Here is an 18,556-nt window from a genome sequence, read left to right on the forward strand (position 1 = left end):
AAAGATCCATCTGCAGTCATTTCGAGGGGTAAATTAATATAATTCAATCAAAATACATATACATACATAAAATCATTCTAAAAATATTAAAATGAGATGGAATACTATGGCCGGGCAAACATTTTGAATTATTACACTTGTGTTTTAGAAACAAATGAATCAAATTCATTCTGCACAGTGCGGTGCAAAACCAGCGACTTCTATGAAATCATCTGCCATCTATCGATGTCAACGCCATGCATGTAAACCTCTTTAAAATGCACATGTAACACATTCTATCAGGAAAATATGCTCTCTTTGAAAATAGCTGACATGACATAAGGGTCGAAGGGAGTTTTCGATGACAAATTCATGATGTTTTTCAACCTGAGATTCAAAAATTGTCGCCTCATGACCGAGGCATTGCTTACAGTAGAAAAGTTCACACGTCTTCCTAAATGTTCCAGGAAGAAGTACTTACACTGATTCTGCAATTGTGCACTGGACTACATGGCTTCCACTAAACGGTGAGTCCTAAGATAGGCTGCAACCTAAACCTGAGAGAACAGTTTAGATGTCTTTGATTAAACAATTCATCAGGTATAAGCTACTGTGTGTGCAGGCTTATTAAAATACGTCACCTGGCCGTGAGTGTTAGATATCAGTGTCTAACGTTGCATCCTACACCTCCTGTGAGGAGACTAGGCCAGTCTTTTCCAATTCAAACCAAGACTCTCAACAAAAGTGTGTCCGTTTCGGTCTCTCACCATAGTGTTCTCTCATTTTTGCACTGTTTGGTATAGTGAAATAAAGTCTTTAAGTCCAGTCCTCTTCTTAAATGTGAATATTTTAAAATTCTTTGTCCACATCCTGTCAGGTTGAGCGATTGCCGCTTACAAAGTTGTAGACCAAAAACTGAGAGGTTCCACAGTAATGTGTTGCGAAGAGTTTGCCGTCAGGCGTGGGATCGGAGAAGGCGATTTCATCTTTACTTAGATGAGACCCATAGATGAAATTATTCCTGGAGAAAAAGAAGATGAATGTAAGTTGTACGAATGCATAATTTTGTTTCTTTTAATGTCTCAGAAAACACTGTAGAAAGTACACTAACGTTCAAAGGTTTTGAGTCGGTAAGATTTGTTAATGTTTTTGCTAGAAGTCTCAAAAATGCTGCATTTAATTGATCAGAAATACAGAAAAAAACTGTGATATTGTAAAATATTATTACAATTTCAAATAAATGTTTTCTATTCGAATACATTTTAAAATGAAATGTAATCCTGTGATTCAAAGCTGAATTTTCAGCATCATTACTCCAGTCTTCAGTGTCACATGATCCTTCAGAAATCATTCTAAATACTGAGCTCGGCCGCTACTCTGCGCGCTCCTGTGAGTGCGTGCGAGCCGTCAGCAGCCACTCACGCAATGTTATCATGACAACCAGTACACAACATTCACTTCAGGAGATTTTATTAGTAGTATTATTGTATTATTTCTTATCATATACCTTATAGAAAAGACGAGAGTCGCGTTTGTTTCTATTGAGCCTGATTTCTCAAAATGGTGCGTGTGTGTGCTTATCCTGGGTATCATGACAACAGTGCGAGTTATAGTAAGCATGAGCGCCGGCGGCAGCTGACGGCTCGCACGCACTTACAGGAATGCGCACAGAGTAACGGCCGAGCTCAGTATTTTGACTGAATAATACGGTTTCTTTCTTGCAAAACCTTATAGTAGGCCTCCAGAACACTTTCCATATATGGCGCGCGTCTCACTGTATCATTGCGTGATACTTTTGTATCATTTTTGTAATGTTTTAGCCTGGTAGCTATTCACTGCCATTATAGGAAGGAGCACGTGCAGGACTATTTTTGAAATTTCTGCTTTTGAGGTCCGAAAAAGATAGAAGGACATAGGGCATTGGAACAACAGCAGGGTGAGTAAAAGATGACTGTATTTTCATTTCAGGGTGAACTATCCCTTTAAAGGGTTAGTTCACCCAAAAATGAAAATTCTGTCATTAATTACTCACCCTCATGTCGTTCGAGACCCGTAAGACCTCCGTTCATCTTCGGAACACAAATGAAGATATTTTTGTTGAAAGCTGATGGCTGAGAAAGGCTTCAGACAGGCCTCCATTGGCATTCAGTACACTTATACTCCCAAGACTGAAAATACACTTATACTCCCAAAAATGTTGTTACAAAGTCCATCTCACCACAGTGACTCTACAATAATCTTACGATGCGACGACAATAGTTTTTGTGCGCAAAAAAAATCAAAATAACACCTTTATCCAACTTGTTACTGCCTTCCGTGTGCCTCCACGACGCATGCGCGAGAATATGACGCAGATCCGGCGTTCGGACACATGACCCAGAAGCGATTTGTTTACAAGCAGAGGAAGACGCGCGTATCTCAGCTGTTGGATTCTACATTGATCGTGCTTTAGGTCTCGGCGTAGTTCTCAAAATCGGTCTTAAGTGTGCATTTCATGGATTCCCGAAACCCGGCGCTACGTCATATTCTCGCGCATGCGTCGTGGAGGCACACGCGGAAGGCAATAACAAGCTGGATAAAGGTGTTATTTTGATTTTTTTTTGCGCACAAAAACTATTGTCGTCGCATCGTAAGATTATTGTAGAGCCACTGTGGTGAGATGGACTTTGTAACGACATTTTAAGTGCCTTTTATGGGTCTTGGGAGAGTAAATGTACTGAATGCCAATGGAGGCCTATCTGAAGCCTTTCTCAGCATCAGCTTTCAACTAAAATATTTTCATTTGTGTTCCGAATATGAACGGAGGTCTGACGGGTGTCGAACGACATAAGGGTGAGTAATTAATGACAGAATTTTCATTTTTGGGTGAACTAACCCTTTAATATTTTTGTAGAATTGGTGATACATTTTTTTCAGTATTTTATTGATGAATATAAGATTTCAAAACATATATATATATTTTTAAATCTATAAATCTTTTTTTAACATTATAAATGTCTTTACAGTCACTTTTGATCAATTTAATGCATCCTTGCAGAATTAAATTAATAATTGAATATTGTGTAATGTAAAGTATTTTAAAGTATTCTAAATGTATTCACAGTACATTATAATACACATTGTACTGCATTATATTTGTCACAAATAATTGTGTCGATGCATTGTACATTTTAAAAGTGTAACTACCAACATTTATGTACTACAACATTTTAACTGCGGTTACAATTATTCATATGCATCCATCCAACGCTTTACCTGAGGCACTCGATCATACGTGAGGCGATACCTCTCCGTCTCATCATGCTGAACACCCAAATGCGACTGATCCCACAGAGCGCCGGCTCAGGTACGGTAGAGCAGCACCAGGCTCTCTGACGCTCGTACATGACCTTCTCTCCTTCCGAACCTTCCGGAATCGACTCCTCTATAACCCTGTATCCCTGCACACAGCAGCCAAAACAAACCCATCAGATGCAGAATAGACTAAGATGAACATTACATAAAGCAGCAGCACTTTACAATGACTTCAATTGGTTATTAACTCTTTCCCCGCCAGCCACTGCCAGCATTTTGATCATTTTCACAGTCCATCAACATCCCTAATTCTTGCACAGTCCTATAGCTTATCCTGGGTCGACATTTAATTCAGTAACATTAGGCAGTTATATAGGCTGTTTAATGTTGATGATCGTGTTGTTATACATATGCATCTGCTTATATACGATATCACTTGTTTCTGCTTCTTTTCACCTGTGTTTTGATCCAGAGATTCAGTACTCTTTCAAAAGCAGTCTCATAGGGCCCCCTACCGTATAACAGTGAAAACATGGAAAGCCAGAAATTTCCGTCATTGTTGGGAAAGCAGTCTCATAAATTAAGGAAATTTCCTTCAATGGCGGGGAAAGAGTTAATAGGCCCACATGGAATATACGTTTTTCTCATTTTCTGTGCTAATTGAGGGGGAAAACCAGAGAAATTGTGATGTATTGAATTACTGATATCTGAAATATTGTAAAATATATATATTTTTAAAAGAGCTTAGAGTCCTGTATTCGTATTGGATTCTAAAATATGCAAAGATTTGTACAACATTTAATGCAAGAGGTGGTGAAAATACAGAACTTTAAATTCTGAGGGAACAGATATAATTAGATAATTTATGATGCAAAAAAAACATATGCAGTTCAATATATTCAAATATGGACACAAACTAATTTATATATAGTAATATCTATATCTAATACACGACAATATGTTTAATGACAAAAACTTAGCTAGAACTAATTATGTTTTTTGAGTATTGCATATAAAGGAGGAATGTTTCTTAAATGTTATTAATAAAAGTTAAAAAATTATAAACAAATAATTTTGGGGTTTTGCATAATTTATAACACAGATATACACCTATAAACATGCTATTAAACACCTGTATGTTCAGCTGACCTCTTGGATGTGCTCTGCAATAAGGCAGCCGGCGACTTTCTTATCATTTGAAATGAAGAGGAAGGTTTTGGTCTGTGATGGGACCTGGGTCTCCACTTGCTGGAAGCCCAAGTCATTGTCCACCATTTCTCTGATCTCTTCAACCTTAAATCAAACAAGACAAATATCATAAACAGACATAATATGTATCAGGGAAGAAATCCTCTAAACATGCAGTATGGCTGCAGCAGACAGTTTGAGGGCTAGTTAATGGAAATAAATGAGGAAGAAACAAGTACCTTTTTCAATGCGTACTTAGGATCCTCAGGGAGAACAAGAATAATCTTGCCATCAGGATACTCTCCCAGGATTCTCTCTTTCTTCCAGCCCTGGACCACATATTACAATAATGATTTTGAGACATGGGTATGTAGTTATTTTGAGACTGTATTATTTCCATCCTAAAATGAAACACGTAATTGTGTCTCTCAAATTTGAGCTCTCTCTCTTTATATATACACATATAAGCTACATTACAGCTTACATAATATGCTAATAAACTATGATACATGAAAGAGAACCATCTTATTTTAAACACTGATCTTATAAGATTATTAAAGCTATAAGCCACTCAAGACTGCTTAGTGCTTTAAAGGTGCGGTATGTAAGATTGACAGCTAGTGGTCGATATAGGTACTGCAGTCCAAATTCTATATATATATATATATTGGAGATTGTCGTTTCCCCCACCCCCTCCTCCTCAGACTTGTCGCTCAAGCAGGTTGTCAGGAGGACACGCAACAAGAGCGAGCGCAATTGACAATGGAAGCTAGGGATGCACCGAATGTTCGGCAACCGAAATTATTTGGCAGAAAACAGTTCGGCCGAATACATTTTACAGAACAATGAGGGTTTTGATGACGCGATCAAATATAGCAGCCAGCATGTGTGAGAGAGGTGTGCACACCAAGGTTATTTTCGTAAAACAAAAACTGAAACTAAGACTAAAACTATTGGTCAAAAAACATTTTCTTAAACTGAAATAAAATTTTAAAAAATCATAAATGAAAAACTAAAACTAAACGAAACTAACAACTCTTACTGAAAAACTAACTGATATAAAATATTTGTTTTCGTAATTAATAAGCTCTCTTTACTGTGGCGGAAAATCTGACCTGTAGCGGTTGAGGGAGTGTCTGTATATGACGCTAATGCGCGTGAAGTGAGCTGAGGAGATTAACCACTGTCCTGTGACGCGACGCGTGCAGTGAACACACATCGCTAGTCCTAAGCAGCTGCTCACATAGAATGCGTTCGTGGCAGTGAAATGGGAAATGACACAAGGTAATGAGATGTTTTAACTTAAGATCACTGCTTTTAGAACGCCGTTTCATACGCGACGAGAGACGCAGGTGCAACAGCAACTACTAGTAACATTACTACTGTGTATTTGAGATTTCATGTTTGCATAATATTGACAGGCTCAAAGGTGTTATCATTGTTTTTACAAATCATTTACTACTAATAATATTATCCGTGTGGAGACATTTCCCCACAAAGTAGGGAATACCAGGACACACTCACACACACTTCATTATTTAATCACACTGTCTTCACAACAATGTGTTGGCTGTAGTCAGATGACTTTAGCTGTGGTCACACTGCTAGCCTACATTGTACTACTGAAGAAATTAAAATAAGCTTATAATTGTTTAACAATATTTCATTTAATATGATTGAGTTTGTCTGGAATTGATCAATTTTACTTTTAGATTTTTACATTGCATTTATTTGGTTCTTCTTTCAATCTCAGACCATTGTTTGTCGTATAGGTCATAGTTTGACTCTTAAAGGTGAAGACCCAACTTTATGCAAGTTTGGTAAGATTCCCCTCTCCGTTAAACATACTTTGTTGGACTGTCCTGGGTTAAAACAAGAATGCTCTTTTATCAAGTTATTTCCCTTAAGGATTTGTTGAGTAAGATTATGCATGAAAAGGTTTTGAATATAGCCTTAGATACTGACATGGCATTAAATAAATAAATCTGTATTCCATTATTTTATTATTATTATTATTAAGATGTCTGCATAAGAGTAAACTCTAATCTGTGCAAACATTAAACTTTGCTGAAATTAAAAATCTTGATTTGGTCTTTACACTTTGTTCTGGTAACTCTACTAAACTATAATTACTAAAACTGAAACAAAATATATAAAAACTAAATAGAAATGTGTTTACAAAATAAACACTAAAACTAGCAAAACAATTTATAAAACTAACTAAAACTAAACTGAAATTTGTAGCAAAATTGAAAACGATAATAAAATAAAAAACAAATAAAAAAATGCAAAACTATAATAACCTACGCTCTAAATGCAGCACATGTCAGAAGTGTGGAAGCATTAAGCCTTGTTTATACTTTCGTCTGGTACCGCAGTGTGAGCCTCCGCTTGACACTCTGCGCTGACGTCATTTTTGCCACACGCACCCACGCGCTCGTGCGGACGCTTCGAGTATAAACAAGGAAGAAGGCTTTAAAGTGTCAGAGAAAGATGCAGAAATGGCCGTTTGCAGACACTTTTCTGCTGAATTGTCTAAGCACCCTCTATGCAAGCAAGAGCACCCTCAGTTGATACTGTAATAATATATTGGCAAATGCTCCAGTGCATATTTGTGTCTGTAGAATGTCAAATGAATCCATTTACAACGCGTTTCTGCAGCGGTGACATAGTTGTTGATCTCTTGTACGCAATGGCCTATGCATTTAAAGTTAGTCAGACTCCACTCACTGCTCTAACCGCCAGAGTTTTTATTCAGTGCTGAGTTATACAGGCTCGCAAAACCTCTCATGAACAAACAAACACAATTTGATTATGATTTGATTATGATACCTGTAGGCATAATAGGCCAAAGATAAGATGGACAAACAAAATATGTTTATTTTCCTTTTTCTTTTTTTAGTTATATTGTGCTTTGTTTGTATAACATCTGCTGGAATGCTAAAAATGTTCAGTGTTAAATAAATATTTTTGGTAATTTATTTTAAAAGCAAGAAAAAATAGTAAAAGAGTTAATTTATGCAATGGTGAAAAAATTGGCAAAATAAATGGAAAAAAATTGAAAAACCGCGTTCGGTTTTCGGCTTTCGGCCAAGTGTTTTATTATCATTCGGTTCCGGCCAAGAATTTTAATTTCGGTGCATCCCTAATGGAAGCCAAAGAGACTTACGTAAGTTGATGAGTTGATTTATACGTGTTTTAATATGCAATCCGCTGTGTTTTCTGCCAACTGGCAACCTGGAGTGTCGAAATACTATTGGGTAAACTGGCGGCGTGCGGTTTCACACAGACCAAAACAAAACAGACATTCCGACACGGATCGCACATTTCAAAGTAGAACAACTGGCTGCAGCATTGGTTTCCTGAGAAACAAGTAGGTGAATTTAGCATGATTCCTAAATATCTGCAAGCATATTATGGTATTCTTATGTTTTAGTAAAGTGAAAAACTTACATACAGCACCTTTAATGAATCTGACTGAAACAGCATCAATTTGTCAATAACTTTGAATCACATAATAACAAATATGTGGCTCACCACGTATTTGACAGCGCTGATGAACTGGTTGTGGAAGAGGAGGTGTTGGGATTCGTCCTCTGGACTCGAAGGGGAGTACAGCATACCACACACATTACACGTCACCGCACCAAAAGCCTTCTGACCAGCATCCTGCAAAGCACAAAAACAGCCTTCACAAAAAGCTCCAAAATGCCTCAATGTATAATATAATGATGGCCATGATGTATTCTTCTCTTGGTTTAATTGTTTATTTCAAAACAATCTCAATGTCGTAACTAGGGTTGGGTATCGTTTGGGTTTTTTTCGATTCCGGTGCCAAACCGATACTTTTAAAACGGTTCCGGTGCCTAAACGGTGCCTGAACCGATACTTTTTTTTTTTTTAAAGGCCACCAAACGAGGTGGATGACCTTAAATGGCTTTTTATTTATTTATTTATTTATTTATTATTTAAATTGAACCATTTATTAAAAGTTTAATGTATACTTAAATGTATGAATATAAATAAATACAAAACACAATTTACTTATTTACAAATTATAATTGACATATTTACAAATTCACAGTAAAACCTAAGCCACCCAACTACAACAAGCCTAATATAACTCTAAACAGTTACAGTAATAACAGCAGTCGTCTGTATTCTTGCTCTGCTACAAACCAGCTTCGAGCTTCAGCTTTATTTTGAAATATGATCATATTCTCTGGCTAAATATTTTAGAACACATCGCCTTAATGTTTCCATGGTGACGCGTCATGTTTCTCACATGACACACAGCAGCCGCAATAGCGCTGACAGCTCAGCTGTATCGGGTTTATTTCGTTTTTTCTTTTTATTCAAAATATTCACAAACTTCTTAACTGTGTCACGAACTATCTGATGTTCAAATGTGTGAGTGAATGTGTGTTAGTTGATCTATAAAGCGCAATGGGCGGCGCCATGTTAGTTTGCGCCTCAGAATCGGATCTGTCGGATTTACAACACTTGAGTTCATTCTCGTCTCACGAAATACATGAAAGTAAGTGACCAGTGAACTGGAAGAAGAATAGAGTAAACTATATAGTTACTGTATAATGTGCATTTATCTGATGTGAATAAAACACGTAACGTTAGTCAAATTATAACCGTCTGAAAGGATTGTCATTGCCGCTTTCATAGACATCAGTGTGTGTTTTTTGCTAGTACTTATGAGCATTTAAATGTCTGAAACCTGAAATAAACATGATGTCGTTGAAAACACTGAATAGTTGTCATGAGTTGTGATGTGACCAGCGCTGAGCGTCTGTCTCTGGCTCAGCCAAAGCACGTTTGAATTTTGGCACCGAAATGAGGAACCGAAATCTGCGTTCTGATTCGGTCCGGTACATACCGGTTATATAAGTACCGGTGCCATATTGGAACCGGATTTCGGTACCCAACCCTAGTCGTAACATAGTAATTGTATATTTAACACACAATCCATGAGTTAAAGAATGAAAAAGAAAGAAATATAATAAAACTAGGATTAAATAATAACCAGATAAAGTTCATTAGGATATACCTGACTTACATTGCTGGACTGTGCTGCTGTGTTTGTAGGTTTGGGACTGTCTCTGACTTCTTTCTTCTGTTCTGCTTCAGGGTCAACATCAGAATTTTCCCTGAAACGACACCAAAAAGTTTTCTAAAATTATTAATAGACTGTGAATATATACATTACTGCAATGATGACACTGATTCCTTTGAGAATATCATTCTAACAATACATTTTAAGGTGAAGTGTGTAATTTCTGCTCAACTAGCGTCACCAAATGGAATTGCCAAAATTACTCTCAAAAAGTTGTCCTGAACACTTCCTATTTGTTGAACAAAAAGACAGCCCCACTTCAAACTCATGGCATTGGTTGTGTCAATGTTGCTCAAAACTAACATAGCAGATACTTAGCGTTTACATTTTTCAGGGAAGTAAAACCATGGCATACTTGTAGTGGCATTTCGTTTTCAAATCTTATAACGACTATTTACCTGTTGCTGTTTTCTGTTTGTGTCTCTTGGATAGGTTCTTGCTGGGGAGAGGGATTCGGCTTACTAATATCTGCGGACACATGCACCACAAGGTAATAATTAATTTTAAAAAAAAATGCACATTCTGTAGTATCAAACATACTGTCAAAGAGAACTAGTTTAGCATGTGTTTAAATATTGATACATTATCTGGGTATGATAAGCTCTACAAACACCAACCATGAAACTAGCATTGAGTGTCCAAGATGGACAGAAGTCAGGCTTATGTGTACTGCTCAAAAACAAACAAATCAATACAACGTCTACCTGCAGTAGTGTGTGCGCATGGCTTCTTCTTCACTGGTGGTCTGGGCTGCACTGGAGATGATGAAGAGGACTGCTCTGGTTTGACCTGTGAGAAATGTAGTGGTTATTTAGATTGTTAGCATGAAGACATTTCTTCAAATGTTATGTTAATTTTATTTATTCTGAATTTTCAGCATCGTTACTCCAGTCTTCAGTGTCACATGATCCTTCAGAAATCATTGTAATATGATGATTTGCTGCTCATGAAAGTTTAATATTTTTGTGGAAACTGTGATACATTTTATTCAGGAATCTTTAATGAATAGAAAGTTCAAAAGAACAGCATTTATTTGAAATATTATTATTTAACAACATGTCTTTACTTTTGATCAAAATTAATGCAGTGGTTCCCAAACTGGGGGACCCGGAGTTATAAAAAGAGGGGCATTGCAAGGCTAAAGGATAGTGTACAGTCAGCAGATTAAAAATCCTCTTCAGGGTGATACAAGACCCCACTGCAAAATGATCCTGCTTAATATACCACTACTTGCCACAAAAGTAAATAATTGAACAAAATATCAATATGACATTTTATTACCTCAATATGAGGTACTCACTTAAGCAGTCTGTTATCAGTTGCAGCGGTTGTTGTCCTGGAGTAACAGACTGCTAGATGGCATGATTGAAGAATCGATTATTGAGTATTGAAGGCAGCCATGTAAAACTATAAATGAAAGCTACATGGTTCTGCACTGAGCATGGACACGTTTGTGAAAGGACTGCCAATGCCATTTAAACACAACAAAAGCAGACAATGAATCTACTTTAAACGTCACAACTACCCAAACAATGGGTCTAACATCAGACACGAATATCATGACGTGCCAATAACAAATTGAACCTATTATAATCAATGATGCTGTTCACACTGGATCCCGACACTAAACTAATGCCCCGTTCTATTTCTGACGTACTGCAAGCGCTCACTCAACGTCTGACAGAAAGGACAAATGGATTTCCTACGTTTGCTTTGATGCGTCCAGTGCTTACAACCTCAAGACAAGAAAACATGAAGAGGCGTTTCTCGCTCTCGGATTCACCAGTACAACGGTGGTTAAGGAAGACAGAGCACAGAGTGTTGCGTGCCTTAAAATATTAAATTCTGACAGAATGGAGTCAAACAAGTTAAGACGCCACTTAGAGATCACGAACACAAAGAGAAACCTATTGAATTTGAGAAGTTGTGGTACTGTAATAATTACAATGTTTCAAATAAATCCTACAGGATTTTGCCAGCAAGGTCATGTCTTTGGGTGTGTTCACACTTGTAGTTCTGTTTGCTTGGTTTGTTTGGTCCACATCTTAACGTTCAGATTGGCATTTTTATCACCGAACCAAAAGATTCTGAACCTAAAGACATAGTGATACGTTCACAACATGATTGGTCAGTTTTATGGCGTATATTTTGTAACAGAACTTACCGAACATCCAAAACAATGCAGTGTGCTGGGCTAATGCTGCCTTCACGTGCTCTCGGAATTATCGTAAATACGAGTTTCCTAGGTAAACATTGCACATGAACGCCCTCACATTTTGAAACTTGAATGCAATGCGCTCGTAATCACGACTTCAGAAGTCGGAATCATCATATTTCCGATAGCACGTGAAGGCAGCATAAATGTTCGTTGTACACTCACCTAAAGGATTATTAGGAACACCTGTTAAATTTCTCATTAATGCAATTATCTAATCAACCAATCACATGGCAGTTGCTTCAATGCATTTAGGGGTGTGGTCCTGGTCAAGACAATCTCCTGAACTCCAAACTGAATGTCAGAATGGGAAAGAAAGGTGATTTAAGCAATTTTGAGCGTGGCATGGTTGTTGGAGCCAGACGGGCCGGTCTGAGTATTTCACAATCTGCTCAGTTACTGGGATTTTCACGCACAACCATTTCTAGGGTTTACAAAGAATTGTGTGAAAGGGGAAAAACATCCAGTATGCGGCAGTCCTGTGGGTGAAAATGCCTTGTTGATGCTAGAGGTCAGAGGAGAATGGGCCAACGATTCAAGCTGATAGAAGAGCAACTTTGACTGAAATAACCACTCTTTACAACCGAGGTATGCAGCAAAGCATTTGTGAAGCCACAACACGCACAACCTTGAGGCGGATGGGCTACAACAGCAGAAGACCCCACCGGGTACCACTCATCTCCACTACAAATAGGAAAAAGAGGCTACAATTTGCACAAAAATTGGACAGTTGAAGACTGGAAAAATGTTGCCTGGTCTGATGAGTCTCGATTTCTGTTGAGACATTCAGATGGTAGAGTCAGAATTTGGCGTAAACAGAATGAGAACATGGATCCATCATGCCTTGTTACCACTGTGCAGGCTGGTGGTGGTGGTGTAATGGTGTGGGGGATGTTTTCTTGGCACACTTTAGGCCCCTTAGTGCCAATTGGGCATCATTAAATGCCACGGCCTACCTGAGCATTGTTTCTGACCATGTACATCCCTTTATGACAACCATGTACCCATCCTCTGATGGCTACTTCCAGCAGGATAATGCACCATGTCACAAAGCTTGAATCATTTCAAATTGTTTTCTTGAACATGACAATGAGTTCATTGTACTAAAATGGCCCCCACAGTCACCAGATCTCAACCCAAAAGAGCATCTTTGGGATGTGGAGGAACGGGAGCTTCGTGCCCTGGATGTGCATCCCACAAATCTCCATCAACTGCAAGATGCTATCCTATCAATATGGGCCAACATTTCTAAAGAATGCTTTCAGCACCTTGTTGAATCAATGCCACGTAGAATGAAGGCAGTTCTGAAGGCGAAAGGGGGTCAAACACAGTATTAGTATGGTGTTCCTAATAATCCTTTAGGTGAGTGTATATGCGTAGCTAAATATGATGGTATTTTGACCAGCTGAGAACTCATGAAGAGCTTATAAAATGTGTAAAGGAGTCAAAACAGTGGCAGGAATACCTCCGTCACACACACAAATCAAGATCTGCTTTGAGGAGACGCAGTTCTGATGCCTGTACTGAACTGTAATGGGCAAAGTCGCAACAATGGCGAAAAAAACGATATGCGTGAGCATCCTGTCCTTTTTAGGGTATCTTCCTCCTGTTTTTGGTTCGTTTACATGTCTTTGGTTCGTGTTGCGTTCATATATCATTCAAATTGCACCAGAGTTCGTTTGGAAGCGAACCGAGACCCATCTTTTCAGCGGTCTTGGGTTCAGGCAGCGTTTGTTCACACGTTCAAATGAACCGCACTAACAGAGCAATTGCATCAGGGTTCGTATTAATTTAAAAAAATGCCATGGGTGAACACACCCTAGGAGTGGGGGGGCTTAAAAATATTTTTCTCTATAGAAGAAAAGTCTGGGAACCTATTAATAAATCATTGCTAAATAAAAGTATGAATTTCTGTGCGCATGAGTGTTTTACCTCATTTTTGGCTGCTGGTTTGGTAGTCTCATCTTCAAGACAGTCAAGTTCAAAGTCATCTGGGGAATACTTGCGTCTGGGAGTGTAGGGTTTGTACTCCACCACTGGCTTGGGTTTCGGGCTGGTGATTCCATTAGGCATGGGTGGTGCCTGAGCTGGGAGTGCTCGTCTGGGTTCAATCGAGCCTACTTTGGGCACGCTTTCTGGCACAGGAACCTGTGCAGGGGTTGTGGCCGGGCTGGGCGAGATCGATGGAGCCTCATCCTCTTTGGGAGAAGCAGCCTGACTTGCTTGATCCGTCTTGAGCTTCTTCACACGGGTCCAGGTCAACTTATCCCGCTGAAGCTCCACCTGCCTGAGCCTCTGATAACGGGATAGCTTCTTCTTCTCCTGTGTCTTGAGCGGAAGACACACCTGGCTGAGGAAAAAACGTTTCTTGGGCGTGTCATCCTCGGGCTTGGGATCAGCAGGCTCCTCGTTGGGGGTTTCAGCGGGAACGATGTTGTCAGACGGCACTTCCTCAGTATCGCTTACCTCCATAGACTCAGTCTCCTCCTTTTGCTGCTCAATTTCTTTCTCATCTGAAGCTCCCGGAGCATCTGAAGCTCCCGGAGCATCGGAGGCGATATCATCTGCGATTTCCTCACAGAGAGCAAGGAGGTTGAGCTGTCGCGGTGGGGGCTTCTTGGCGGCAGCCGCCCTTTCCTCGGCCAAAGCCGCAAGGCGTGCCTTCGTCCGAGCCTGCGGGTTCATTGCTTGCTTTTTCGGAAGCTCTTGTAAGGAGTCCGTCGCACTTTCCTGGGGCAAAGAGGGCGAAGAGGTGATGTTACACCTTGTTTGCTTTTTTGACGTTTCCTCCTCAGAGCTTTGAGCCGACTGCTGACTGCTGTCATCAAAATCCTCATAGGTTTCGATCTCTACAACACAATGTTCAATCTCAATGTCATCATCGAGAAACGCTTCCGAATCTGGGAGAAACACTTTCGCCATGTCGGTACTTTGTACATTGTCCTGCAGGGAACACGTGTTCACCACCTCTAACTCATCCATGTCAGAAATGTCTTTACCAGCGTACGAGTGTTTCGTGATGCTGGTTTCTTGGATGACTTTGAAAAGAGCCTCTAAAGGTGGAGGAGACTTGCTCATCACATCTACTTTTGCATCCACACTGACTGTAATTTTCTCAATAGAGTCTTTTGGCAGCTCTTCTACTTTGCTTGCTCGCGGGTCGCAAATCGATTCCAGATCAATTATATTGGCCACATGGATTTTGTCAGGTTTGGGTAACGTGATCTCCTCACTATGCAAGTCGAGCAATCGCCCATAATTGTGCTCTATTTGCACAGGGAACAAGGCTGCTACTGTTTTGATCGTTTCCGAGATGGAGGGCTTTTCTTTCTTTACCCGTGGAACATATTTCTTGTTTCCTTTTTTCAGGACAGACATATTCTGAGATGGTTTATCTCCAGAGGATTTCGGCTTCACCCCATCTTTCCGTCGTCTTCCTCTCGCGCCCTTCTTTTGTGGCGTTTTCAAGCGAGAGGACCGTCGAACAGGTTTCCCGTTTTCTTCCCTTGATTGTGTCTGATGGTTTGACTGGATTCCCGACCCATTATTTTTTTTGGGTCTTCCTCTCAAAGACTTCTTGGGCATGTGAGATTTATCTGACTCCACAAGACTCTGATCCATCTTTGACTTCTTTACATCAGGTTCAGAAGAAGACATCTTTCTTTTTTGCCCAGGCATCCTAAGGAGAAACAACAAAGCAAGTTATAAAACAAATAATTCCTGCAATGATGTACGCAAGGAGTTGTTTGACAAATAAAAAAAAAAATTACAAATTTACAACTTAACTCATCAAAATACAATTAATATAGTACTTATAATAACAGAAGATGAGCAGCTGTCATCCACCTGAAGGGATTTCATAAGTGACAGCTGAGACAAAAGCTGACCATTCACTAATATTAAACTTACAATAAACGCTTCTACACTAAGTATCAACAATAACCCTATAATCTCTACCCACAATGTATTAAAGCAATGCGAAATAAATCATATAATCTTAATTTAAACACATCGACACGTCAACAGCTCAGAGTCTGTTTCTCCAAAGATGACAAGTATGAACTGAATACGTGTCATTTATTCCCATTCCCAGTGTATAACAACATGCTATGATGATCTGAAGAGTGTATAGATGAATTAAATAAAGAAATCACATTTTGGAGTTAAACAGAGATTGAAGTGTCTCATCAGTCTGACGTCGAGAAGAAAGTTAGCAGAGCTGGCTAATCCGTTAGCTGCCTCCTTATAAAGCCAACGACATTCACTACTGTCGATTATATATTACAAATAAGCAAATAAGACTCAAATATAACTATTATGATAAGTAGAAAAAGAAACAGCAGTAATAAAGTGGAGCACTGAACTTACCTATCTTTCCCTGTTTCTAAACAACAGCTGTTTTCCGCTGTGTGGAGCAAAGTTTAGCCTCACTTCCGGTGCTGGGTCTTCTTCGGCAGATCTGCTGCGTTTGCCTGTGATCAAACGACACCTACAGGACTAGAGTAGAAAAATGACTGTTTTTACAGTTTTTCTCAGTTGCTTTGGTACATTTCTCAGACCAGAATTGAAATTCTCAAACTCAATTCTCTACCTGTTCAGTCTTCATATCATTGTGTCACTTCGTGCACATCAAAAAAGCAGTTTCTCATTTCTTTGAACAAGTTGCAAATCCTTTGGGACAACAATTCTCTGTTTTCTACATTATCAATTGCGTATGTCATGTTGATCAAAATGTATTAGGCTATAATGGGTCTCTGTAGAATAGTCTCACCCCCCACAACATTTAGGCAATAGTTCATAGCATAGTCTTTACATGCAAAATGGTTGAACAAGTTGTCATAATATGTCAAGCATATTTCTATTTCCAGTACTTTATTTCTAAAGATATTTGTCAAAACTTTCACCGTAGTTTACATCAGAACATCCCTCCAGAGTACACTGTTATATTGACAACATGACTAAGCGATTTGACGGTCTTATCCTTACACAATGACACAAGGACCTGATGGCAATGACATGTTCATTGACAGATATTTACTTTAGAGAGATGAACTAAGGATTTTGAGCAAGAGACTGGCTTTTGCAGGTAATCCATGGTGTTTTGCTATTTGTACGAATTGTTTTGAGAAATGCACTTACTGTTTTGCAAATGTCGAATATTATTACAATTTAAAACAATGGTTGTACATTTTAATATACTTTAAATTATAATTTATTTCTGTGATGCAAAGCTGAATTTTCAGCATCATTACTGTAGTCTTCAGTGTCACATGATCCTTCAGAAATCATTCTAATATGATGATTTATTATTAGTGTTGGAAACAGATGTGCTTTTATAAACTGTGATTCTTTTTTCAGGATTCATTGATGAATAAAAAGTTCAAAAGAACAGCATTTATTCAAAATAGAAATAGTTTCTAACGATGTAAATATTTACTATTGTTTTTTTTTATATCAATTTAACAAAAGTATTTTCTTTCAAAAAAGAAAGAAAAAAAATTGTTTCAAAAGATTCTTTTTTAATTTTTTGATCACATGATGCTGAAAATTCAGTTTTGATCACAAAATGTAATTATTTTTTAAAGATATTAAAATAGAAAACCATTATTTTAAATTTGAATTACTGTTATTCAAATAAATGCAGGCTTGATGAGCAGAAGAGTCTTCTTTCAAAAACATAGATAGATAGATAGATAGATAGATAGATAGATAGATAGATAGATAGATAGATAGATAGATAGATAGATGGATGGATGGATGGATGGATGGATGGATGGATGGATGGATGGATGGATGGATGGATGGATGGATGGATGGATGGATGGATGGATGGATGGATGGATGGATGGATGGATGGATGGATGGATGGATGGATGGATGGATGGATGGATGGATGGATGGATGGATGGATGGATGGATGGATGGATGGATGGATGGATAGATAGATAGATAGATAGATAGATAGATAGATAGATAGATAGATAGATAGATAGATAGATATGGATGGATGGATGGATAGATAGATAGATAGATAGATAGATAGATAGATAGATAGATAGATAGATAGATAGATAGATAGATAGATAGATAGATAGATAGATAGATAGATAGATAGATAGATAGATAGATAGATAGATAGATAGATAGATAGATAGAATTTCCAAATGTTCTAATTTGTTTACACTTTTTAAGTTGAAGTTTTTGATTGATTGAGTGTTTTATTTGAACATGTAAAAAATAATAATAATAAGAATAACAGGAAGAGAATATGTATGTACCTAAATCATAAATTCCTACATACTTACAATATAATTAAAAATACCAAATAAAAAAAGAACATACACTTCTCTATACACACTTCCAAAATTATTATAAAGAATTAAGTACTTCAAATAGAAATAACAAAACAATTTGCAAGTTGTTGTAATAGTTGCCTCTATTATTATTATCTATGTTTATTATTATTATTATCATTATTATTATGTTCATATATGTATTATTATTTATGTTTAATATGTATTATTATTATGTTCATATATGTATTATTATTATGTTCATATATGTATTATTATTTATGTTCATATATGTATTATTATTTATGTTCATATATGTGTTATTATTATGTTCATATGTATTATTATTTATGTTTAAATATGTATTATTTATGTTTAAATATGTATTATAATTATTATTATGTTCATATATGTATTATTATTTATGTTTAAATATGTATTATTATTTATGTTCATATATTC

At 37.7% G+C, this 18,556-nt stretch overlaps 1 protein-coding gene across 2 annotated transcripts; it reads right to left on the reverse strand.

The window, feature by feature from the left end:
• Positions 1-22: 22 nt before the first annotated feature.
• Positions 23-16,239, reverse strand: esco1 (establishment of sister chromatid cohesion N-acetyltransferase 1). 2 transcript variants are annotated; one of them, XM_079806254.1, is made up of 10 exons: positions 16,170-16,239; positions 13,734-15,480; positions 10,291-10,375; positions 9,985-10,054; positions 9,530-9,620; positions 7,999-8,130; positions 4,701-4,790; positions 4,423-4,566; positions 3,235-3,419; positions 23-1,000 (listed from the first exon to the last, which is right to left on the reverse strand). In XM_079806254.1, exons 2-10 carry the CDS (start codon positions 15,477-15,479, stop codon positions 853-855), a joined length of 2,691 nt encoding a protein of 896 aa, XP_079662380.1. In that variant the 5' UTR covers position 15,480; positions 16,170-16,239; the 3' UTR covers positions 23-852. The 2 variants fall into 2 exon arrangements, with proteins under 2 accessions (XP_079662380.1, XP_079662379.1); XM_079806253.1 differs by having other exon boundaries at positions 9,521-9,620.
• Between the last annotated feature and the right edge of the window lie 2,317 nt (positions 16,240-18,556).

Source organism: Gobio gobio (genome assembly GCF_949357685.1).
Source record: "Gobio gobio genome assembly, chromosome: 23".
Lineage (NCBI taxonomy): Eukaryota > Metazoa > Chordata > Actinopteri > Cypriniformes > Gobionidae > Gobio > Gobio gobio.

Excerpts from the sequence above, each read along its gene's own strand:
- esco1 (XM_079806253.1), bottom strand. The coding sequence starts at position 15,479 with ATGCCTGGGCAAAAAAGAAAGATGTCTTCTTCTGAACCTGATGTAAAG. Across the intron at positions 10,055-10,290 it reads ATGCGCACACACTACTGCAG|ATATTAGTAAGCCGAATCCC; the intron begins GTAGACGTTGTA and ends ATGTGTCCGCAG. Across the intron at positions 1,001-3,234 it reads CGTATGATCGAGTGCCTCAG|GAATAATTTCATCTATGGGT; the intron begins GTAAAGCGTTGG and ends CTTTTTCTCCAG.